This window comes from Theropithecus gelada, chromosome 3, assembly GCF_003255815.1.
Source record: "Theropithecus gelada isolate Dixy chromosome 3, Tgel_1.0, whole genome shotgun sequence".
Lineage (NCBI taxonomy): Eukaryota > Metazoa > Chordata > Mammalia > Primates > Cercopithecidae > Theropithecus > Theropithecus gelada.
Window position 1 is genome coordinate 127,461,316 of NC_037670.1, and position 26,447 is coordinate 127,487,762.

General features: G+C 40.0%; 1 protein-coding gene across 5 annotated transcripts in view; it reads right to left on the reverse strand.

The window, feature by feature from the left end:
• The window catches only part of FBXL13 (F-box and leucine rich repeat protein 13), a 273,539-nt gene that overhangs the window by 241,506 nt on the left and 5,586 nt on the right, over positions 1–26,447 (reverse strand). For 3 of the 5 annotated variants that reach the window (XM_025378209.1, XM_025378208.1, XM_025378206.1), the window contains exon 2: positions 11,410–11,513. Coding sequence is in view for 1 of the 5 variants with exons in the window: in XM_025378205.1 (XP_025233990.1) it covers positions 10,859–10,949; positions 11,410–11,513 (195 nt within the window). In the remaining 4 variants the exon portion in view is untranslated. Of the gene's footprint in view, positions 1–10,858; positions 10,950–11,409; positions 11,514–26,447 lie in introns of all 5 variants that reach the window. The other 2 variants (XR_003118472.1, XM_025378205.1) reach the window with 1 other exon arrangement.

A 26,447-nucleotide genomic window follows, 5' to 3' on the forward strand; every position in this document is an offset into this window, starting at 1 on the left:
TTTTTTTTTTTTTTTTTTTTTTGAGATGGAGTCTGGTTCTGTCGCCCAGGCTGGAGTGCAGTGGCCGGATCTCAGCTCACTGCAAGCTCCACCTCCCGGGTTTACGCCATTCTCCTGCCTCAGCCTCCGGAGTAGCGGGGACTACAGGCGCCCGCCACCTCGCCCGGCTAGTTTTTTTGTATTTTTTTAGTAGAGACGGGGTTTCACCATGTTCGCCAGGATGGTCTCGATCTCCTGACCTCGTGATCCGCCCGTCTCGGCCTCCGAAAGTGCTGGGATTACAGGCTTGAGCCACCGCGCCCGGCCTCTGTGTTTCTATTTTCTAAAAATATAGTATCTTATTAGAGATGCACACTACAGTATAATATAATTTCTGGGATCTGCTTTCTAATACTCTGGCAAAAATGAAGGAAGAGAGAAGAAATTAACAAGATTGGCAAAATGCTGATTATTGTTCAAGTTAGATGATGAGTGATCATTATGGTATTCCTTCTACTTTTGTGTTGTATTAAAATGTTTCCATAATAAAAAGATTTTTAAAATTTTATATATGCTTTCTCTTGTAGTTAGAAGGCCCATCTGGAGATTTCATTTCCTAAGAAATGAGAACCAAGTCTGTGAAGTTCATTTCCCCCTTACAATGGTTGATTCTTTCATCTTGGAACAGTCGAAACAATGAAATTGTCTTTCCTTCTACTGTTATGAGAGCAGTTCCTACTTTTTCTTTACTATTTGGCTTACTCACAGTTTGCTGTATTCACTCTTCTTTAAGTAAAGAGACATATTTATCCTTTATAAATAGGCACTGATAAAAAAAAAATTCAGCCGAATTAAATGTAAAGGAATTTAATTGAGCAATGAACAATTCATGAATTGGGCAGCCCCCAGAATCACAGCAGATTCACAGAGACTCCAGTGCAGCCACGTGGTGGAACAAGATTAATAGAGAAAAAAAAGGGAAATGACATGCTGAAATCGGAAGTGAGGTACAGAACAGCTGGACTGGTTACAGATTGGTGTTTGCCTTATTTGAACACAGTTTGAACACTCAGCAGTGTATGAATGGTTGCTGGGATTGGCCAAGACTCAGCTATTGATACAGGTGCATACTCCTAGTTAGGTTTTCAGTCTTGTCTACCTATTAAGCTAGGCTGTAGTTCATCCACAAAAACTCAAATATAGAAGCAGGGAATCCTTCTCAGGCCACATTTAGTTCACTTTAACAACTCCCTGCTTTTGGTCAGTTTCTCAATTTTGAGAGATTGACCAAAACTTTAGTTATCAATGTCACTATCACCATTGTAAAAGTAGTTATTTGGTCTTGAAACACACTGGGAAACAGTGTGTTTTGTAGAGCACTGAGTTTTGCAAAGGTAAAAACAAGTATGAGTAGAGGTACCCTTTATGGGTATCTCTTTATGCTGGAATGTCCTATTTACTGGAGAAAAACAAAACCTGGTCTGTTCTAGGATCTATGTGTTTCCGTAAAGTCTTAATTTGATTATGTCACATTTAGCATGAGTGACCCCATTTTAGTTTGGTTTGGCCTGTTGGGGGCCTAGTGAATGAGCTTAGTCCAAAACAATGGCCTCCTATAACTTTGTTTAAAAAAGATTCCCCCTTTTTGGTCAGGCTCTCACTTAGGTAAAAGTGTGACCACAATTGAGGGCCTTAGTGCCACTCTCAGTTACCATCATTTTGGGTTTCCAGTCTCACCACATCATTCATAGGTTATAGTATCCTCAGGGTCACACATTTCTTTCAGCTCATGTCTTTCCATTTGAAGAGAGATCATTTGACATTCTAGAGATGGCTGCATACAAGCATTTAAAACCTTCGAGAGAATACAGTGCACCAGGGAGACTATTATTATGACTCTCAGGAGGATAATACCAAGAGTTTAGAGTATGCTCCTCACCCAGGGTACCCATAAACCAAACCACCTAAAATTAAATAGATTAAAGAATGAGCTGGATAAAGAGTCTACTTGCTTTAAGGGGTCTTTTCATTAATTCTCTACAACTGAATTTTTATAATCTACATTTGATGTATTTCTCCACAGGCCACAAGTGTCAGAATCTGTTTACCCAATTCTATTATTTAGCATAACTTTCACAAGAGAATTTAAAGTCTGTTGTGTAACAATAGACTTTACATTAGAATCTGCTATACAGCCTATCATGAGGGATACATTTCTAATTACTGCCTCTTTTATTCTAAACCACGGAAAACGGACCTAACAAATGATGTCCTTCTAGAAGAGTGAAGGCCTCCTGGCAATGTTCTATTTAACCCATGATGTGGGTTAAGAGGAGTTTTGACTAATTATGAGGCGATATATGTACCATTAAAGTTTCTCACCTATGTTGGGCCTTCATCTTTTATCCATCAAAGTATAAAGTTGTTCATGTATAAGTCTGGCTGCAAAATCCTTCACGAATGAAAGTATACCCTATAAGTGCACATAATAGACCCCCTCTTCATTTCTATTGGCTATAGAGGCATAAATAAGGAAAAAATATTCAAAGATAAGAGTCTCATAGTAGTAGATGTCTTGATCCATGATCTCGGGAAAAGCTGTTTACATCAAGGATGTCTTCTTCTTCTGGGGAGAAACTTTCTTGGTTAGTTTTACCTTAAGGGTTCCAATGGGTGTACAGTTCCAAGAGTGTGGAGGGACCCTTCTCAGTTGTGAGATTATGCACTCAAGGTTCAAGGTTCCAAAGTTTTGTTGCAGTGTGGATGGCAAGCACAGTGTTTCTCTGATGTTCTCAAAAGATCCAATCTTCAGGTTCTAGATTGTGAAGCAGTTGATTGTCCTCAATGAACCATAAAAACTTTCTTTACCTGGTGAAAATATACTGTGGCATAATAATTATTGTAACATAAAACATGCATTGAAAATGACAATTGAATGAACTCCCTTTATAAATGTTTAAATGACCCATCGGATAGCCAAACGTACCTGAAGGTTTGACTATCTTCCCAGGATTATGGAACCAAACACTGGTTTTAAACTATTTTTGAAATTTATACGTCATTTTATCAATATATTCAATTTTGGTGATTTTATTTTTTCCATGATGAGTCATGGAATGCAGAGTCTTTAATAACAAAAGCTTTAAGGGTTCAGGAAGGACAGGATAGCCTTCCTGGTCTTCCATGAGTCTACGTTTAATATTGGACTTATGTCCTGTTGAATACCAGTTGTTTTTCCAATTTAAATTCATAGCAGTGATAACTAATGGTTATCATAGGCAATTAGACTTAGACTATGGAGTTCAAATTGTATATCTAATCAATTTCAGTATCAGCTGGTTTAACATGAAAATCTTGGCAAAGTATTTTCTTGGTATTTAATTAATTTTTTGTTTTACTTGGGTTAGCAGTTTTATACAAGGAAATTTGGTTATTTCTGTGGTAGACAATAACTTAACATAATAACCATAATTATGGTTGATAGTATATACTCAGACATATTAGAATTTTAGAAATCTTACACATTTTTTTTTTTTTGAGATGGAGTCTTGCTCTGTCACCCAGGCTGGAGTGCAGAGGCAAGATCTTGCCTCACTGCAACCTCCGCCTCCTGGGTTCAAGTGATCTTCTGCCTCAGCCTCCCAAGTAGCTGGGATTACAGGTGCTCACCACCATGCCTAATTTTTTGTACCTTTAATAGAGACGGGGTTTCACCATGTTGGCCAGGCTGGTCTCAAACTCCTAGCTTCAGGTGATCTGCCTTCCTCGGTCTCCCAAAGTGTTGGGATTACAGGCATAAGCCACCATGCCTGGCCCCATACAATTTTAGAACATACATTAATATCATTCACTAAAATATAACCTGAAGATTAAACATTATTTTTATTTTGACAACACTTCCCATGTAACTTAACATGTTAAATAATTCTGTTTACCTCTCTTTTGGATGCTTCAGGGACCCTCTGTAGCATTCCAAAGTTAGAGGTCAGAAAAGACCATTTTAAAGCTGAATTTTGGGAAGCCTATTAAATATTGGGAAGCCTATTAAATATGTTAAAGTTGTAAAACACTTGATATTATGAACTAGAATTCCAGGTCACCATAAGTCCTTCATTTAGCCAAAATGATGACTCGAAAAATTTTTAAAAGGCAAAAACCTTTACTCATTGATAGAGGGAAGACTTAGCTTTCCAAACAATCTGTCTTTTGTCTGTCTTTTTTTTTTTTTTTTTGGTAGCGTATTTAAAAGGCAAACAAAACAAAAATTTTTCATTATCTTCTAATATTACATGAAAATCTTGTTCAAAAGAGAAAGTCAAATTTCATTAGTGGACTTGCATTAGTGGACTATTAATGTCAACCCCAATTTTTAATAAAACCTCACAGACAAATCTATCCAATCTTAATCAGTTTGACCATAAGGTGAGATTTTCATAAACCTTTTATAACACTTTACCAATTTTTGTTAAAGAGCAGATTAGTGCTTTAAGAAAAACCTGTTGTGCTTTTATTTCAATATTCAATTTACAGAAAAACTGAACAATACACCTTTAAATTTAGTCAATATTTTCACACATAGAATTTCTTTTACAAAGTTAATTTTTACAAACCTTCCACAACTTGTTCAAACCTTTAGCTTTATTCTATTTAATTTAAAACAGTCCTTTAACCCTCTAAACTAGGTAAAAATTTACATTCTCATGCATTCTTACAATCTCTTACCAAAAACACGTTTCATTCTCCTCACACACCTTGCACGTAAATCTAGTTTTTCAGTAGTCTCAGTTACATGTTATAATGGTAATTCTTAGCAACTTTCACTTTGGGTACATAAATTTTCTTTTATGAATCCTTTCATGACTTACATAGACCATCTACAATGTGCTTGGTCTTTCTGACTTGTCCTAAACATCCCTCTTTTTAAACAACCAGTCATTTTGCTTTAGGACAAGAATTTACTATACAAGATCCTTCCTTATATAAAATCTCTTTTCTTTATAACCTTCTTTTCGTAGCTAGGTGGCATGGCTAATTCCACATATCCCCAGGCCTTATTTAAAATTTAATGTCTCCAAAATAAATTGAGCAATTTTCAAGGGTCAAAGCAGTTTATGGCCTTAAAAATCTTAAGCAAACCTAATACCTGGCCTGCATAATTTAGACTAAATGTATTTATTTATCAATAATCTTTAGAGCTGTTTTTATTTCCCAAAGATGACCAAAATTACCTGAACTAAAAGACATTAAAGTTTTTATTTTTCTTTCAAAATATTTAAGCACTTTTTTTGTTTAAACCAATTAGAGTTCTTTTACACAAACACTACACACACAACACATATATAACTACACAGACAGACCAAAGAAGATTACTACAGTAGTTGTAAGATTCTCCATTTGCCAGTTTTTAAGTTTCTTAATTAGATTACTGGCTTTAGGGTGGAGTTCTTGGAAGAACAGGGCCAAGAAAGGGTCTCTGGTGCCTCGTGTTTTTCCCAAGGAGTCCCAGGCTCTGAGAGCTTGAATATCCACTTTTAATTAAGCTGACTTTTAACCACAGCACTCTTTAATAAAGTCCTTTTAAAATTTCTTATTACCCGACTTTACGCAGGCCAAAGAGCTGATATTTCTGGCTTTTAAACTTTACCCAAGGTAACCTCACAGGTGCTCTGAGAAAGGAAAATTCAAAACAGTTTGTGGAGGGGAAGAGAATCAAAAAATGGCAAAGGTCACCCAAATATCAATCAGAAGGGCTCATCGCCTAAGCTAGGGATTGAATTCTGAACCTGGGCCACCATTGTGAAAAGAGAAAGCATGGCCACGTGGCTATAAGATCAAGTTCCTAAACGCGTAACTGACCAGTTTGCTGGGTCGTCTTGAACAACAGGCTTATGAGGTTTTGGGCACACATTTTATCCTAAGGTACCCCTCTTTATGAAAAAACAATACAGAAAAACACACAAAGCATATCAGATTCACTAGAGTTTAAGACAAGCCTCAGAATTCTTTTTTGTATGAATCAAAACTTTACATAGGAGATAACAGTGATTTTTACCATTCATTTAAACATTTTGCACAAAGAAAAAGAGGGAAAAAGCCAGAAATCTGACTGGTAAGAAATTCTTACCCTTTTACTGGCATGCTAGGCTTCTGGGCTCTCTTTCCCTTTCCCTGAGCAGCTCTAGTGACCCAGCTTGCTACACCATCGCCCTGGGGGCCAAGCTGCATCATAAAAGAAAATGATCTTTTTTCGTTTTGGCCAGAACAAAACACATATGATAAAACACAGACATTAGCCACTCTGTTTAGCACCCAATATCAAACTGGTAAGGCTTAAATTTGCCCTCCGATGGCCCCTGTCATCTTCAATCCAACCTCCAACTAGGAGTTTCAGCACATGGTCTCTGGGCAAGATGGCTGCCCTGAGTAACAGAAAAGATACGAAAGGAAAGGAAGAGAAAGAAAAGTATTGCCTGTGGCAAGATGGGGCAAGTGAAGAGCTCAGGGAGGCGAGAGCAAGACCCATTCATTGCAGTGACACTGAAAAGTTCAGGAGGCCACTTGTCAGTAGTGAAGGGATCTTTTCCAGCAATCCCATCAGCTCTCAAGATTCCCCTTTTGGAGAGGAAAAAGCTTCCCATGTCCCATGGTCCTGTACATGCCTAATACTGTCACCTATAGCAGTCAGCAAAAAGTATAAGACAGATTAATCAAAAGAGAATAGCAGTTAACATCCCATAGCGCCAAACTTGTTCTTAACTGAAAGAGACTTTACTGAGAGCCCTTATTTTTAAACATACTTAATTGCATTGTTGTACATTTGGAACATTCCACTGTAAGTTATCTTTAGTAAGATTTTGCCATTTCTGTAAGACTATGCTGCCTCCCAGGCCTAATGTAAGCTGGAAGGAACTTAGTTTTCCGGAAATTAAGGATCTCATTTTTACTTAAAATATTGGCTTGACTCTCAGGGTCTCTTGATTAACTGAGCCAATGATTTTTCCTACCTAAGCATGCAAGAAAAATGAAACAAAGGGGTAGAACATAAAAATCCCTGTGAATTTTCAAAAGTCAAGTTTTATAATCCTGCAATATTACTGCTTACTATCAGTTCCTTTCTGAATCAGTCAGGTGTAAGAGACCTCTAACTGGATCCAAGCCAATTAATTCCCAGATGAAATCCATTCCTGGACCCAGCTCAGTTTCTGTCATGACTTCCAAACCCTGTTTGGATCAGAAATTGGCTCAAAGAAACTTGGAGAGCTCAAAACACAAATCTGTGGAGCTCTGAAATCCAAGAGAGAGCTTATCCACAAGCCCCAGCTGCTCTGAGAGATCAGTGAACACAAGTGGGTCCTGCAGGTACCTTGCTTGTTCAGTTCACTCAGCACTCCTGGGGGTTGCCAGAAGCTCTACTTCAGATCCCACTTCTGACACTATCTGATTAAAGAAAAACTTTAGCCAAATAAAATTTAATGGAGTTTAATTGAACAACGAAAAATTCACAAGTCAGGTAGTCCCCAGAATCACAGCAGATTCACAGAGACTCCAGCACAGCCACCTTGTGGAAGATTTATAGACCAAAAAGGAGAAATGATGTACAGAAATCGGAAGTAAGGTACAGAACAGCTAGATTGGTTACAGACTGATGTTTGCCTTGTTTGAACACAGTTTGAACACTCAGCGGTGTATGAATGGTTTAAGTATGGTTGCTGGGATTGGCCAAGTCTCAGCTATAGTTATAGGTACATACTCCTAGTTAGGTTTTCAATCTTGTCTACCTATTAAGCTAGGTTGCAGTTCTTCCACAAGAACTCAAATATAGAAGTACAGAGTCCTTCTCAGGACATATTTAGATCACTTTAACAGCACATATAGGCAGTCCTCACTGTGCAGAACTGTGCAGTGTAAGACTGAAAAACCCTGCAATTAAGCAATCAGTAATTAATGGGAAGAATTATAGTTATTCATGACCTTTGAAGTTTTCTGTTAAAACATTAAAAATCATTTTACTGCCAGTTATAATGGTATGGAAAACTACATAGGAAAGGCATATAAAAAAAAGTAAAACCAATATTCATTTAGTATACTATACATTTTCTTTAAGAATGAGGTCTCACTATGTTGCCCAGGTTGGTTTCAAACTCCTGGCCTCAAGAAATTATCCTACCTCAGCCTCCTAAGTACATGGGGGTACAAGTGCATGCCACTGTGCCTGGCTTTAGAGTATATACTTTAAAATATCAAAAACATTGAGGATGAAAGTGTTTTGCTTCTTTGTAGAAAAAAACTTTTCATTTTTCTCTAAGGGTGGAGGAGAAATGAATTAATCTAGATCCAACCTAGGTTGAGCCCTCTAACAAGCAACCCTAGGACACCTGGAGATTCACATTTTCATGTCTAACCTTAACAAATATTTCCCTCATTGCTTTTGCAAAGTCCTATCTCATTTCTATTATTTCCAACTTATTACATGAAGTGGGCACCTTTTCTATGCCTTGGCAAACTGTCATAACTCTAAGTTTGGATCAGCTTTTAATATTTTAACTTCTGCATTTTCAACACCATGAAATAGATCTAACAATTCCCTTTTGTTTTTGTTTTTTGTTTGAGACGGAGTTTCATTCTTGTCACCCAGGCTGGAATGCAGTGGCGCGATCTCAGCTCACTGCAACCTTTTCCTCCTGGGTTCAAGTGATTCTCCTGGCTCACCCTCCCGAGTAGCTGGGATTACAGGTGCCCGCCATCACGCCTAGCTAGTTTTTGTATTTTTGGTAGAGACAGGATTTCACCACGTTGGCCAGGCTGGTCTCGAGCTCCTGACCTCAGGTGATCTGCCTGCCTCAGCTTCCCAAAGTGGGATTACAGGCATGAACCAACACACCCAGCCAACAATTCCTTTTCTAATAAAACTTTAGGTTTGAAGTAGCTATGATGTCTCTTGACATTCTCTGCAGTTTTTGTCTGTTTGTTTTCTGAGATGGAGTATTGCTCTTGTCGCCCAGGCTGGAGCGCAGTGGTGCAATCTTGGCTCATTGCAACCTCCACCTCCTAGGTTCAAGTGATTCTCCTGCCTCAGCCTCCTGAGTAGCTGGGATTACAGGTGCCCACCACCATGCACAGCTAATTTTTGTACTTTTAGTAGACACGGTGTTTCGCCATGTTGGCCAGGCTGGTCTCAAACTCCTGACCTCAGGTGATCCACCCGCCTCGGCCTCCCAAAGTGCTGCAATTAGAGGTGTGAGCCACCACACCCAGCCAGAATTATCTGCAGTTTTTAAATGATTCCCTATGGGCTTCTAGCTGGACACTGGACACTGGACAGCTGGCCTGACTTTATATAAGGTCCTTGTCATAATATTGACGATAGGGTTTACCACTCTAAATCAGTGGCTTTCAAAAACTAGTATATTTTAGCAATGGCTGTCAAGCTTTTTTCAAGCAAAATCATACTGAAACCAAAACTATTTTGGAGTACAGGGGTAGGCATACAGGACCCAGAATCCTGTCCCCTAGGCCTCTCCCTCAGCTCCTGAGGTTGTCCCCAAACAGTTCCAAAAACATAGTAATTTGCAGATATCTGCACTCCACAGTAGATTGAAAGTCTGTGGTTAATAAAGTGCAGTAAAAACACCCACATACCATGATGCAGATCAACTAGGATGGGACACATGGGATCTGCCCAATGTACTGGTGCCTCAGAATCATCTCAGCCCTCTAATTGTTTCTCTGTTGTTTCCAGTGTTACTCACCACCCATCCTTCTAAACAGATACCTCAAATTGTTTCTGACTCTCAGCCCCCACCTTGAACATGGCTTTGATTCCACTTTTCAACATCCAACTTCAATAGCAACTCCCAAGACCCGCCTGGGCCTACCAAACTACAGCCCTGTAATCAAGAGGTATCACGCATGGGCCAAGTGCAGTGGCTCACACCTGTAATCCTAGCACTTTGGGAGGCTGAGGCAGGTGGATTGCCTGAGGTCAGGAGTTCGAGACCAGCCTGGGCAACATGGTGAAACCCTGTTTCTATTAAAATACAAAAAAATTATATTTTAGTGGCGAGGCAGCATGTATCTGTAATCCCAGCTACTCGGAAGGCTGAGACAGGAGAATCGCTTGAACCCGGGAGGCGGAGGTTGCAGTGAGCCGGGATCGTGCCATTGCACTCCAGCCCAGGCATTCAGAGCAAGACTCCGTCTGGGGGAAAAAAAAAAAAGAGGTATCACACATGGTTCCACACATATCTAATGTGTGCTAGTATTTCTCTCTTCACGTTCCTTTTGCTCTGTTAGCCTCCCTTAAATGAGCTTTGTTCTAAAGTCTTCATGTCCTGAATTACTTCCTTGCCCTCTTTACAAGATGAAAACCAGTTGCTGGCACTAGTTTTCAGTAACAATGAGATCTGGCTTTTAAGTTGAATGTCATTAATGTTTTGGTCATGTCATTATAAGCATGATTCCCTATAACCTAATCTGAGAAGACAGACAGCAGAGAGAATGGGCGGTGGAATGGAACACAGAAGGAAGCAGATTAGAAAGGAAAGAAAACATCCTCTTGTAAAACTTTCCATAATGCTATTTTTATCTTTATAAAGATGCATGGGAGAAGGAGAAAGAGGAAAGGGGGAAAACTTAATGGAAAGATTGTATCAGAAAGAGAAGGAACAAATGCCTTTGTAAATACTTTCTGGAAATTTGGGAAGGTTACTATGGGTGTGGTTTTGCATGCGTTTGTGTATGTGTGTGACTATTCCTTCACTTTTCTCGGTGCCCCCAATACCAAAAACAGTCTGACCTCACACCTCCCATAAAATACATTTGGAAAATTCCATCAAAGTTTAAAATATATATTTGCATATTCTTGGTTAGTAATAATTACCAGCTGATCATCCAATTCAAAAAGTTGTTCCAGGTAAGTTTCAGACAATCTTCGAATGTTTGGTTTCATTGATGGAGCAATGCACATATCCCTTTAATAACATCATAAAACACAGTCAAAATTAATTTCTTAATTAGTTCCATAATTAAATCAGTGATTCTTGTAGGTGGAATGAAAGAGAGGAGAAAGAAAACACATTTCCCCTTAGGAGAAGCAGATCAGAATCACCTGGAGGACTTTTTCAAACTACTCTCACAAGATTTTGCTGTGTCCCCCAAAGGAGGATATGCCTCCCTTTCCTCATTCCCAACTTGAAATAAACTGGCCCTATGAACACGTTACTGATGAGAATACACGATATTTCTCAAGTTGAGAACCACTGGGCAAATTATTCAGGTTTGTGTCTTTCGAACTGAAAAGCCTGTGGAAGGATTCCTTAACAATCTTAAGATTGGAAGCATTCATTGGCAAGACCTTATTTTGTTACCGTACAATAAAAGTTTTCCTTCACAAAAAAATATTTCCCTATCACGAATCAAAACAATACTTACCAAAGAAGATTCTGAAGACCACTTTTGATTATAACCATGATCATTCCCTCTAAATATCTCAGTGGATCCTCAGGACATGTAACAAGTATACCACATAACAGTGCCTGGGGAAAAAAAGGGAAATGGCATCAATGTGTCTGAATTTTCATGTTTTTACTAAGCAGCAGATAACTTTTTACTGCTCAGTTTGTTTTGGGCTTTTTTGTTTTTTAATTATTTATTTCCATAGGTTTGTGGGGAACAGGTGGTATTTGGTTTCATGAGTAAGTTCTTTAGTGGTGATTTGTGACATTCTGGTGCACCTATCACCTGAGCAGTATACACTGAACCCAATTTGTAGTCTTTTATCCCTCAACCCCCTCCCACCCTTTCCCCTGAGTCCCCAAAGTCCATTGTATCATTCTATGTCTTTGCATCCTCATAGTTTAGCTCCCATTTATGAGTGAGAACATACAATGTTTGGTTTTCCATTCCTGAGTTACTTCACTTAGAATAATGGTCTCCAGTTCCATCCAGGTTCCATCCAGGTCCAATGTTTGGTTTTCCATTCCTGAGTTACTTCACTTAGAATAATAGTCTCCAGTTCCATCACAGGTTGCTGCGAATGCCATTAATTCATTCCTTTTTTTATGGCTGACTCGTATTGCATCATATATATATGATGTAATATATATATCTCTCTCACAATTTCTTTATCCAATCATTGATTGATGGGCATTTGGGCTGTTTCCATATTTTTGCAATTGTGAATTGTGCTGTTATAAACGTATGTTAAAGTATCTTTTTCGTATAATAACTTCTTTTCCTCTGGGTAAATACTGAGTCGTGGGATTGCTATCCCACTACTGATCAAATGGTAGTTCTACTTTTAGTTCTTTAAAGTTCTTTAAGGACTCTCTACACTGTTTTCCATAATGGTTGTACTAGTTTACTTTTTTTTTTTTTTTTCCGAGCAGAGTCTCACTGTTGTCGCCCAGGTTGGAGTGCGATGGTGCGATCTTGGTTCACTGCAACCTCTGCCTTCCAGGTTCAAGTGACTCTCCTGTTTCAGCCTGCTGAGGAGCTGGGATTACAGGCGCCCGCCACCACACCCGGCTGGCTATTTTTTCTATTTTTAGTAGAGACAGGGTTTCACCATGTTGGCCAAACTGGTCTTGAACTCCTGACCTCATGTGATTCGCCTGCCTCAGCCTCTGAAAGTGCTGGGATTACAGGCGTGATCCACCATGCCCAGCCCACTTTACATTTTCTTTTTTTCTTTTTTTCTTTTTTTTTTTTTGAGACGGAGTCTTGCTCTGTGCCCCAGGCTGGAGTGCAGTGGCACGATCTTGGCTCACTGCAAGCTCCGCCCCCCCGGGTTCATGCCATTCTCCTGCCTCAGCCTCCCAAGTAGCTGGGACTACAGGCGCCCGCCACCACGCCCGGCTAGTTTTTTGTACTTTTTTAGTAGAGACGGGGTTTCACGGTGTTAGCCAGGATGGTCTCGATCTCCTGACCTTGTGATCCGTCCGCCTCGGCCTCCCAAAGTGCTGGGATTACAGGCTTGAGCCACCGCGCCCGGCCATACATTTTCACCAGCAGTGTAGAAGTGTTCCCTTTTCACTGCATTCACATCAACATCTGTTGGGTTTTTTTGTTTGTTTTGTTTTTTGATTATGGCCATTCTTGCAGGTGTAAGGTGGTATTACATTGTAGTTTTGATTTGCATTTCCCTGATCATTAGTGATGCTGAGCATTTTTTCATGTTTGCTGGCCATCTGTATATCTCCTTTTGAGAACTGTCTATTAATGTCCTTAGCCCACTTTTTGAAGGGATTGTTTGTTTTTTTCTTGCTAATTTGCTTGAGTTCCTTGCAGATTCTGGATATTGGTCCTTTGTTGGATGTACAGATTTTCGCCTACTCTGTGGGTTGTCTGCTTACTCTAGCAGCAGCAAACTTTTTCTTATACAGTTAAAAAGTCAAATAATGTGACAGTTTTAAAGTAAATGTGTTTTTACATACCACTCTGTATTAAGTGTTAATATTCTGCTAAAGTAAAACAAAAATGCAGTTTATCTTACCTCTGTCTAAAAATCCATCATAAACAACACAATAAAGTCACTGTACCATGAGGGTTTGCATTACGTGAGGAGTAAGTTCTTTACAGCCAATCTGAAGACATAACTATGATGCTTTACTTCAGGGGTTTCTAGCCTTTTAAAGTATGAGAAACTCATTGTGGTTTTTTGGGGGTTTGTTTTTTTGGACAAAAAGTTCCTTAGACCCAACCATAAAAGACATTGAGAAAATCCACCACTAAAATGTGTGAATTTAAGAACTTTTTTTTTTTTTTTTGAGACGGAGTTTGGTTCTGTCGCCCAGGCTGGAGTGCAGTGGTGCGATCTTGGCTCATTGCAAGCTCCGCCTCCCGGGTTCACGCCATTCTCCTGCCTCAGCCTCCCGAGTAGCTGGGACTACAGGTGCTGCCACCACGCCTGGTTAATTTTGTTTTTGTGTTTTTAGTAGAGACGGGGTTTCAACGTGTTAGACAGGATGGTCTTGATCTCCTGACCTCGTGATCCACCCACCTTGGCCTCCCAAAGTGCTGGGATTGCTGGCGTGAGCCACCGCGCCCGGCCAAGAACTCTTAAAAATACATTTGTATTTTATCATTCACAGCATCTACAGAGTATACACATTTGAAAAACTGTAGCTCAGTACACGTAGGTGGGAAACAACGGACCTGCTGGATCTAAGATACTGTTTAAAGCACATATATAGAACTCGTAAAGTTGCTGCTGTCTCATTTTCCTTACGAGGCCCCCCCAAAAGAAGAAACTTCTTGTTAAAAGTGTTGGCAAGATATACAGAATTACTGATGTGTTCTCCATTTGAGACAGATGAAAAGGTCTGCAGCACACTTCCCACAGAAACCACCTGGAATTCTTCATTTCCCTTCGTGGTTCACTGTTTTCTGATGGGGTCTGGTGTGCATGTTGCAGGTAGTCGGGATGCTTTGGACCCACTCCTGCTGTCTTTTTCTCTTGATCCTCTATTTCCAGAACAAAATAACTCCATCACTGGAGTTACACAGAGCAGTCCTTCCTACCTCCATAGGCCAAGTGTCAGCAGATCTAGGCCTGGGATCTTGTCTTAGACTCTCAGCAATTCTCATAGTGTTCCTCCAAAACTAAAAAGGGTAATTTCTCCTAATTGGACCCTGCATAATAACAATCTCCCCCTTTGCAATAGCTCTATGCTCCTCTTCTTAGCATACAGCCTGCAAGCAGGAAGCTCAGCCCTTTAGAGAACGGCAGAATGGTAAGATTTAGATCCCTCTCCCTCTCCAGCTCTGCCTTCAAACCGAGCCCATACTAACTGCTTATAAGCGCTCAGTCACCTGCAGACTGACTTCCTTTTCCCCCAAACCAAGAGACAGTTGCACAGGAGATTAGTGGTCTCACCACAGTTGCAACCTGAATTTGAACAGTCATCTATTACCTAAAGAGCCAGCAAGAGTGAGTCCTACAGGGACCTAACAAAAAGTGCTGAAGCCTTATATTACCTGGAGGCCAATCAGATTTCCCACAGCTCCCTCAATATCCTTGGTGAAAAGCCCATCTGCTCTCTAGCACTTCTATGCCTGGGTCTCCAGACTACTGAGTTTTTGTACTCCCCACTCTACATTCTTTTCTCCATCTTATTCTGGCACCCTGAAGACATCTATATCAGAATCACCTGGAGAATGAATTTGTCTCTGAGGATAGGGCCTAGAAACCTGCATTTTACTAAGCTCCCCAGGTGATTCCTATGCATACTGATGTCTGAGAATAAGTACCTAAATGAAGTTCAGCTTTATGGTACATTTTTAAGAAAGTTGAGATCTGGTTAATGTATGTCAGAAATTGATTATATATATATTTCCAAGCTCCACTTACAATAAACTACTTTTCCTGAAAAGCTATCCTGCAGAAGTCAGGTTGACAGGATAAGTCTCTGAAATGCTAACAAAGGCATATGGAACTAGCAGAGTTGAAATGCACACTTTTCACATAAGAAATCTCACTGTTGGCCAGGTATGGTGGTTCATGCCTATAATCCCACCACTTTATGAGACCGAGGTGGGAGGTTTTCTTGAAGACAGGAGTTCAGGACTACCCTGGGCAATACAGTGAGACCCCATCTCTAAAAAATACAAAAATCGTTTTAAAAATTAGCTGAGTATGGTGGCGTGCACCTGTAGCCCTAGCTACTTGGGAGGCTGAGGTGGGAGGATTGCTTGAGCCCAGGAGTTCAAGGCTGCAGTGAGTTATTATCACAACACTGTACTGCAGCCTGGGTGACAGAGAAAGACCCTGTCTCAAAATATAATAATAAAGAAAGAAATCTCACTGTTTGTCTTTTTCCCTTGGACAAAATAGCATAACATGATATTTTATGTACTGAGTGAACAGTGCATAGCTACATGCCAATAAGACAGCACAGTTAATGAATCAATAGCTCTTTCCCTGCCCAATGAATATAAAAATCACAAAGCCATTAACTTAGTCTTTATTGTAAGCAGAAGCAAATAAGCAAACATTCCCACAAGATTAATGTTTGACTCTTGAAAACATTAATCATATTATTAATAATATTCTCAGTAAAAACTTGCACAATCAAGGACAAAAAAGTACATGAGTTAATTATTGGATTGACTCTCTCAAGCTTGTAAATTCACAAAGCAATTACATAATCCTCACTTTCTTTGGTTCTACTTCCCTAAACTCAGTTCCCAATATTTCTCATCTATTCTGAAGGATGTTCTGGGTCCTGAGGACAAATGTGGGTTTATCCAGGACTGTTGCTTCCACTCCTTTCCCCTACTACCTATCTTTCGAAGAGCAAGAAAATGCAAAGAGTGGAATCCAGTTGGTTTAAATCTGGGATGTGCAATCTTCTACCATTCAATCGTTGACAAATTACATCTCTGTTTTTGTTTCCTTAAAAAAGTGGGATAATAAAGGTTCATATGCCATAGGGCTATCATGAAAATTAAAAACTGCTTTGAATAGTGTCCAGCACAAAATAGGCACTCAATAGATAATGATAGCAAGCTATTTTATATATATATACACACACACATACATACATATATACACACATACATATATGTGTGTGTGTGTTTTTTTTTTTTTTTTTTTTGAGACAAGGTCTTGCTTTGTAACCCAGACTGGAGTGCAGTGGCACAATCAACCCAGTGTAACTTCAAGCTCTTGAGCTCAGGCAATTCTCCCACCTCAGCCTCCCAAAAAGAGGCTAGGACTATAGGCATGTGCCACCAAACTCACTTAATTCTTTTGTTGAAATGGAGTCTCAATCTGTTGCCCAGGCTAGTCCTGAACTCCTGGGCTTAAGTGATCCTCCTTCCTCTCAGTCTCCCAAAGTGCTGGGATTACAGGCATGAGCCACTGTGCCCGGTCCATCACTATTTTTAACCATTCCACTGCTAATTATCATCTTCATTAGAGGAAAACACTTAGATATAGAGAAAAGAAATTGAAAATATTCCCTTATACTACTCAAAGTCCAGTGTGACGATTCAGAGAGAAAGAGAGAGACTGATTCTGACTTAAACCACACCTAATGGAAGATGTTAGCACAAAAGCATTTAGTGGAAAATGGCTAGAAGAAAACTGGATAGACCAACAGTTCAAATATAAATAGGAAGATAGTAACTATTATCACCCTGGGTGGACACACAAAAACAAATGTAAGACACTTAAGAGAGCAAGTCTTGTTTAGCTTTTCAGATACTCAGATAAACATAGTGAAATATGCTGAGGGCTGAAATAGTAATATTGTAATATAAAAAATAATTACTCCAAAAGTGCAGAGATAAAAGTGATTATCAAATACTTGGGGAGCCCTCAGCAGGTGAAGAAACAGAAAAGGATGTTCTGGTACCCCAATCTCTGAAACATATCTAAAGCAGTATCTCACAAATGATCGCCATCCCCATGGGATGGAGATGGAGGTAGCACGCTGTTGTTTTGGGAGATACCTTACTTTGTATTTATGGAAGTTATAAGTTCCTTCCACTTCCCTATCCCCTACCCCAACCTCTGAAACATATCTAAAGCAGTATCTCACAAATGATCGCCATCCCCGTGTGAGATGGAGATGGAGGTAGCATGCTGTTGTTTTGAGAGATATCTTAATTTGTATTTATGGAAGTTAGTAAGTTACAATTTTGAAAATAAAGGGGCTTTTATGTCTTTTTAACATTGAAATAGATGGTGTCAAAATTTTATTTTAGAAACTCTATAAATGAATATTCTGGAAGATTACTCAAAGAGGCCAACTGGCTTCAATGTTCAGATGAGACCCCAGAAAGAGGAAGATGCCCCTCGGGACCAGACTTGAAGGCTTTTGTTGTTGTTTTTTCCTTTTTTTTTTTTTGTTAGACTTGAAGGTTTTTAAAGCAGACTGGACAGGACAGGTGAAGAGCAGCAGGCTCTATGAGGTGAGAGTGAGACAAAGGACTCTGATACCTGCCAGACTGGGTCTGTCCCAGTGGGGAAGCAGTCCCAGCCGTCTCATCCCCTCTAAGAAAATTGTAAATGGAAAAATAATAAATCATACGCTTTTCTTTGTTTAGTGTCCTGTGGATTTATCTCAGGAACTACATATGTAAACTGCCTGGCTGGGCTGAGGGAATTTAGCAAAGATAATTGTCCTCTGCAGAAGCCACAACCTTCCTGCCCAAGGTCCAGCAAAATGACTTAGTGTATCCAGCTCCTGCTCTCCTAAATGGGCAGGGCAGTCCCTTGCTCAATAATCAGCAATTCCTGATTCTTGCATCTCTGAAAAATACGTGCAGCAATTAGTCTCAAAAAAAATACCTGGCCCGGCATGGTGGCTCACGCCTGTAATCCCAGCACTTGGGAGGCCGAGACAGGCAGATTACGAGGTCAGGAGATCGAGACCATCTTGGCTAACACGGTGAAACCCTATCTCTACTAAAAATACAAAAAACTAGCCAGGCGTGGTGGCGGGCGCCTGTAGTCCCAGCTACTCAGGAGGCTGAGGCAGGAGAATGGCAGGAACCCAGGAGGTGGAGCTTGCAGTGAGGAGAGATCACACCACTGCACTCCAGCCTGGGCGACAGAGCCAGACTCTGTCTCAAAAAAAAAAAAAAAAACCTGATTGGCAGCTTAATCTTGAAAGAAACATAAAACATAAAAACTTCTCACAAAATCATCATTACAAAAAAAAAACAACAAACTTTGCTTTAAAAATCATGATTTGTAGATTAAGTACCCCCTCTGCTGAACAGATCTGGTTTTGCAAACTCTTTACATCTTACCTATATTAAGCTGAAATTGGAGCTCACCATTTGAAAAGTGCTTTCTTCCTCTCAGATACAAACACTAGGTATATCTGGTTAATATTTTTGTACACCATAATATCTAGCTCATCTTTGGTCCCTGTGGGGCAGTCCTTGTTTGTCTGTAAACAATGTACTGACTTCTACCTAGTAAAAAACTGAGGGAGAAACTAGTATTTCTACGTTATCTCTGGATGACCCACTGTCTGAAGGTCTACCAGTAAGGCTTTATTATGTGAGCTCCTATCTTAATAATCTCTTTGAAAACACAAATGCCTTTGGGAAGGAGTATATCCAAAAATAGAGGGCACATTGAGCTAATTCCCGCAGTGGTAGAAAGAGTATCTCAGAGCTCTGAGAGACAGAAATGAAGACTATAGGGAGTGTGAGGGATCAGAAGGCAATATTTAGTTTTCCTACAATTTCCACCTAGGTTCAGGCTCTGAGTATCTTCATGTGACTCAAAAAAAAAAAAATTTTTGAATTTCTAAAATATATTTTTCCTGAATCTTAATGATGAAATGTAAATATCTTCATCTCTATTTCTCCAAGATAGATTTCTATGAAAATATAGAATCAAAAGGTATATATTAAAGATCTTCATACATATTTCAAAACTGTTTTCCTAAAAAGTATTATCAATGTATAATCTCATCCCAAATGGATAAATGCTCAGAGAGCTCAGGAGACAAGCTTGGGCTAGAGACAGCCTGAGAGTCACAGCTCCAAGTGGTTGAAGTCATTGAGGTGTTTTCAATTGTACGTGGTAGAGGCCCAGCAAATATTTGCTGACAGAATGTCCTAGTGTATCCCCCTCAGCTGACCACTCTTGTTGTTTCCCAAGAAAAAAGGCTGGCTGGTGTCAAGAGCCTCATCTGTTCAAAAAATTAAGTTACTTGTTTAACTTGAATTGAACGTAGAATCCAGCAGTCTTTAAGCTGGACGTGTGAATCTTGAAGAGCCCACAAAGACTTTCAAAGGATTACACCAGTACAAATAGTATAAAGGTGTCCACTTTCAGATCCTCACCATTCCTACGCAAGTTGGCCCTCCATATCCATGGCTCCTGCATCCACAGATTCAAATCAACCACAGATCAAAAACATTTGAAAAAAAGTTTCATCTGCACGAAACACATACAGAATGTTTCTTCTTGTCATTATTCCCTAAATGATACAGTATACCATCTACTTACATAGTGTTTACATTGTATTAGATATAAGTAATCTAAAGATTAAAGTATACAAGAGGATGTGTATAGGTTCTATACAAATGCTATGCCACTTTTTATCAAGAATTTGAAAATTCTTGAATGTCAGTCTCCAAGGAAGGTCTTGGAACCAATGCCTCATGGATACTGAGAGATTTTTTTTTTTTTTTGAGATGGAGTCTCGCTCTGTCGCCCAGGCTGGAGTGCAGTGGCGCAATCTCAGCTCACTGCAAGCTCCGCTTCCCAGGTTCACGCCATTCTCCTGCCTCAGCCTCCTGAGTAGCTGCGACTACAGGTGCCTGCCACCATGCCCAGCTAAATTTTTTTTGTATTTTTAGAGACAGGGCTTTGCCATGTTAGCCAAGATGGTCTCGATCTCCTGACCTCATGATCTGCCCGCCTCGGCCTCCCAAAGTGCTGGGATTACAGGTGTGAATCACTGCGCCCGGCCAGGATTACTGTATTCTTTACTAAAATTGATCTGCCTGAGGACACAGTTTGCTATTTTCTTTTCCTACTTTTCTCTTTCACGATGGCTCTTTCTCCCACTCTAGAAAATAAAGCCCTCTATCACATCCATCTGGAATCTTACTATAAAGAAAACCGAAGCAGAGAGATTTGAAAATGTTCTCAGTCACCCAGTTAACAATTGGTGAAGCCTAGGCAATCTTTTTTATTTTTATTTATTTATTTATTTTTTCCTGTAGAGACAGTCTCTCACTATGTTGCCCAGGCTAGTTTCAAACTCCTGGCCTCAAGCAATCCTCCTGCCTCAGACTGCCAAAATGCTGGAATTACAGTCATAAGCCATCACGCGGGGCCCAGGAAATTCTTACAAATACAAAACAATCCCCGCATCTTGCTTTAGGTTTCAAGTAACAAACTCAACTTAATATGTACTTATTAGCTCCTACAAGAAATTCAAAGGTAGATGAGGCCTGAGTGTAGGTTTAATCCAGTGGCTTACTAATGTCACTAGGGCCTGGTTTCTTTCCATTTCCTCAATTGGCCTTTTGTGGAATCCACTTCATGCTAAAATTCTCTCTCCTTGTGGCCACACAGGTAATTGCCAATGTTCCCAGGACTAAGTGCTTCCCCATTAACATCCAGAGAGGGTATATCCAACCAGCATCCTGATCTAAATCAGCTTGGATTATATATTGCCCTCCCCCATGACCCTATACCTTCCACCTTCCTGAGGTCACAAACATCATGGCCAGGGAAACTAAATGCACTAGTTGTTGCGAGACAGTCGGAGTCCAACCCCAGAAATGGGGATAGACAGTTTTCTTGAAGCAAATGGGCTAGGTGAGGGAAGAGACAGCGTATAGAATAAGAATGCAGGAAACACTAGGAAAAGGGAAGTAGATGCTGCGTAGGTAACTTGTAAATGCTCAGTAGATATCTGCTCCTGGACAACATGGGAAAGGAAGAAGAAAAGGGGGTAGTTACAGAAGGGTTGAGATCCACTTACTGAGTGATGCTGTTGTGATCTACATCTTTTCAAAGACTGCTTTGAGATCCAACTTCATCTGACTCCCCTTATATGAACAAGCCAAGTATGGCAGATTATATTTTCCACAATGGCCATGACAGTATCTCCCATCCTCCATGCTCTTTTTGCAATGTGACTTTGTTATGCCTCCCATCATGAAATGGGTTCCATGTTCTCTCCCCTTGAATCTAAGTGAAATAATGTTGACTTCCAAAGCTAGATCATAAATAATGATATAACTTCTATCCGGTTCTCTCTGGGGACATTTGGTCTTAGAAATCAGCTACCATACTGTGAGGAAGTCTAAGCAGCCCATGGGCAGGTCCAGATGAAGAGGAACCAAGCCTACTGGTTCACAGACCTGGCTGAACTCCCAGCCAACAGCTAGCACCAACTTGCTAGGCATGCAAAAGAAGATATCATCTTAAAAGTGGATCTTCCACCCCCTGCAAAACCTTGTCAAAATTTCAAATTTTTAAGCAAACTAAGTGATTCCTGTTGTTGTAAGCCATTAAGTGCTTTAAGTGGTTGTATGTCACATGGCAATAGATAACTGATATACCAAACAAACAGAAAATGACTATATAGCCAAATCAAAGGTGTCATTCCATCCATCCCTAGCTACATACATTCTGAGAAAAAAACACCCAGCCATGACTTTCATTGTAGATTTTAAAATTTTAAACATGTATAAACAATAGTATAGGGAACACCTACGTACCTATCACCCAGTTTCAACAATTATTATTCTGTGATTTTTGTATCATCTATATATCTACCCATTTCCCCCACCTATTCTCAATTATAATTTAAGGTAAAATTTACATGATTTCAAATGCATAAATCTTATTGGTATAATTTTGATAATGAAAATACCCACACCCCAGGTGTGGTTTCTTTCCAACTCTCCAGAAAGTTCTCATGTCCCTGTCCAGTTAATCCTCCTGTAGCACTCAGAGTCCAGTCGAGAGACAGAAATCACACCTGTATTTTGAATAAAGAACACTTATTCTATCTCATAAATACATTCTAATAAAGAATGCAATTCAAAGAATTACTAGCTAGTAAAAAGTGAATAACTACTAAGAGAGAGCAAAGAAAACACTAAAGGACATGCTGTGGCACAGACAGAGTACCCAAAGATGAAATAACCTTGGAAGGAGGGCAGCCACCTCCCCAAGGCTGAGATTCAGAGAATGTAGAGTGTGGCTGAGGTGTAGTGGGAAAGTCCATTAGGTTGTCTTGAGACAGAGACAGTTCTCAGCCATGACGGGCCAAGGTTTGGTGAATAGGAGTCCAGCAGCTCACACTAGTGAGCAGACACCCCCTGCTGGGGTGCAATGGGCTGAGGCTGGTAAGCAAAACTTGCTGAAGAGTGGGCACCACTGGGTGCACCACACACATGCTCTTGGCAGCTGTGTCACGTGAACAAGGAGAGAGGAAGCACATAGGAATCAGGAAGTGAAGCCCCATCTCCCTCCAGGGTCCCTTCAGCACCGACAAGCCTTAACATAATGCTAGCCCAAAGCAATGCCAAGGTCTAGATCATGGCACTGGTCCAGCTTCTAGGTGTCAAGGGCTACTTTTCTCCTCCTCAATATTTTTGCAGTATTATAATCAGCTGTCTAGTTTTACAGGGAAAAAAATTTTAGACTTTAACTAAAACTGCACTGAATATATACATTTTCTGGGAAGACATTACATGCTGTTATTTTCCCATTCATAAACATGGCAGAGCACTTCATTTCTTTAGGTCACCTTAAACATCTTTTGATAAAATTTTATAAATTCCTCCCAAAAGGTCTTTCACATCTTGGCCTAAGAAACCTTTTATTTTTTGTGGCTATTATGAATGTAATTTTTAAAAGCTACTATTAAAAACTTTGGTTCTAGTGAACTGAAATGCAATTGATTTTTTAATATTCAGTGGAAGAATTCTGTGAGGTTTTTTTTTTTTTTTGTTTTTTTTTTTTTTTTGAGATGGAGTTTCGCTCTCGTTGCCCAGGCTGGAGTGCAATGGCGCCATCTTGGCTCACCGCAACCTCCACCTCCTGGGTTCAAGAGATTCCTCTGCTCAGCGACCCGAGTAGCTGGGATTACAGACATGCACCACCACACCCGGCAAATTTTGTATTTTTAGTAGAGATGAAGTTTCTCCATGTTGGGCAGGCTAGTCTTGAACTCCCAACCTCAGGTGATCTGCCAACCGTGGCCTTCCAAGGATTTTTTTTTTTTTTTGGTCTACTCTTTTACTGTGAATGTAATGGGATAGTCAGAAACTGAAAATACTAGGAAATGTAGGACTGTTTATATTGAGAGCCCATTTGACAACTGAGGATTGAATCTAAAGTGACACAAGTCAGTTTAATTGTGTGTTCTTCCTTTAAATAATGTTCATTTCTCAGGGGTAAGCACGGATTGCTGGATATTTGAGTTTTACTAGGGGTAGGTGTTTGTCACATCAATAGGACAAGGGAGAAACAAGGGAGAAATCGTATTTGAAAGTGATCATAATGATGGTGACATTTTAAAAACATGTCTACAAATGATATTTCTTACATAAAGAGGTGGGGTTTAATTCTTCTCCTCTTGAATATGGGTTAGTCTTAATAATCCACTTGTAATAAAGAGAATACAGGGAAAGTGATGTCGAGTAACTTCTGGGGCTAGGTTATAAAAGGAGATTTTACTTGGCTCTGTCTCTTGGACACCTGTTTTGGGACCCAGCCTCCACGCTGTGAGGAAGCTCAGGCCACACGGAAAGGTTACACATAGATGTTCTAGCTGCCAGCCTCAGGAGAGGTCCTCATCAACAGCCAGCATCAACTGCCAGGCATGTAAGTAAGGAAGCCTTCAAGATGATTTTAACTTCAGCCACTCCGACATGTAAGTGCATGAGAGATCTCAAGCAATAACATTCTGTCAACTCCCATAACTGTGAGAGGCAATAATAAAATGAATACTGTTACTTTAAATCACTAAATGTTTAGGTAATAGACATCTACAACAATGATGAACCAAGGAATCTAAGATGGGTAAAGAGAGAAATGAGGACATGAGAGTAATATTTGATAGTGCAAAGAATGAAATGGTGGTTTGAGTCAGTTGAAGAAGTGCTAGTGTAGAAGCTCCAATGTGAGCGTGCTAGAAAATGAGGAGACAAATGGATGAAGACATGGAGATTTCGGAGACGGTACAGCAATTTAGGATAAAATGGTTAAGAGTATGATCATAGAAGGAAACGACTGAGGAATGGTGAAAGCAAAGATAACTGGAAGAAAGGTCAAGGATGTGAATGGAACATCCCTGTGAATACTGAGGCCACAAGAACAACGACAGGAGTAGAGGGAAAGGAAGATGGTGAGCCAGATGCTAATGCTACCAACAAAACACAGAGATTGGTACATAATGAAGAGAGTGAGTGCTAAATCCGACGTTATGAACTACAAAGAAGCTGAGACTTTAGAAAAAGGAGGGAAGATATGTACTTTGGAAGTGGAAATGGGGTGCCAAGGAAGACATCTAACCTATCTCTAGATCTGAGGTTAACTGAGGAGTGAAACAAGACAGTCTCCATAGGATTGCATTTCTGAGTAGGATGTGGAAAGTCACCATGGTCCAATGACCCTGCTATAACAACTAGAAAAAAACGGATACATTACAAAAATCACATTTAAAAAAGATATTGGAGAGCCATGGAATTCCAGAGGAAGGAAAATTTTCTGAAGTGAGCTGACAATGCACAGCTGTTTATTTTCCCTGAGGACATGTGCAGTTCTGGGTAGGAAAGAGGACAGGGCTGGGCCCAGACAGAGGAAGTCTACAAATGGGAAGAGAAACCAATAGGCTTAAGGTGGTGGCACGGGGCTAACACGAGATTAGAAACTTGAGGCGCCCCAAGTGTGGCCACTGTCTCCCATAAGGCAGTGAGTTATGGGAGTGTTCACACAGGAGGCTGAGGAGCTAGAACATCAACTCCTACAAGGCAGACGGAGCCTTTCATAATCTCAGGGAAGGAAGAGGAAGCCTGCCTCAAACATACAGCCAGCATAACCTTCAATGTACTTGCCAGACTTTAAAGTTGAGGGCTGCTCCATCTGGGAAGTGAGGAGCGCCTCTGCCCAGCGGCCGCACTGTCTGAGAAGTGAGCAGCGCCCCTGCCCAGCCGCTCCACCATCTGAGAAGTGAGGAGGGCCTCTGACCGGTCGCTGCATGGTCTGGGACGTGAGGAACGCCTTTGCCGGCCACCCCACCTTCTGAGAAATGAGGAGCGCCTCTCCCTGGCTGCCCCACCACCTGGGAAGTGAGGAGCGCCTCTGCCCTGCCGCCTCTCTGGGAAATGAGGCGCGCCTCTCCCTGGCCGCCCCACCCTCTGGGCAGTGAGGAGGCCTCTGCCAGGCCGCCCCACTATCTGGGAAGTGGCACCGTCTGGGAAGTGAGGAGCGCCTCTGCCCGGCTGCTGCACTGTCTGGGAAGTGAGGAGCACCTTTGCCCAGCCGCTGTGCAACCCTCCAAGTGTGAAGTGGCAGGCTTGTGTGTGATTTTTATGCCTTCGTCAAGTTTGCATTTTAAATTAAAAGTTTTAAATTGGGGAATATATATATAGAATATGTAGAATATATAGAATATTTTATATAAATATATATTCTATGTAGAATATATATTATCTATAGAATATATATTAAATAGAACATATCTTATATATTATATATATAAATTATATACAATTATATACATATATAATTATATACATATATAAATATATAAATATATATTTACATAATATATAATTATATATTATGTAAACATATATTATATAATTATAAAATTTATATAATATATAATTATATATTATATAAACATATATTTATATAATTATAAAATTTATATAATTATATAATATATAATATAAATATAATTATGTATATAATTATATAATATATAATATAAATATAATTATGTATATAATTATATAATATATAA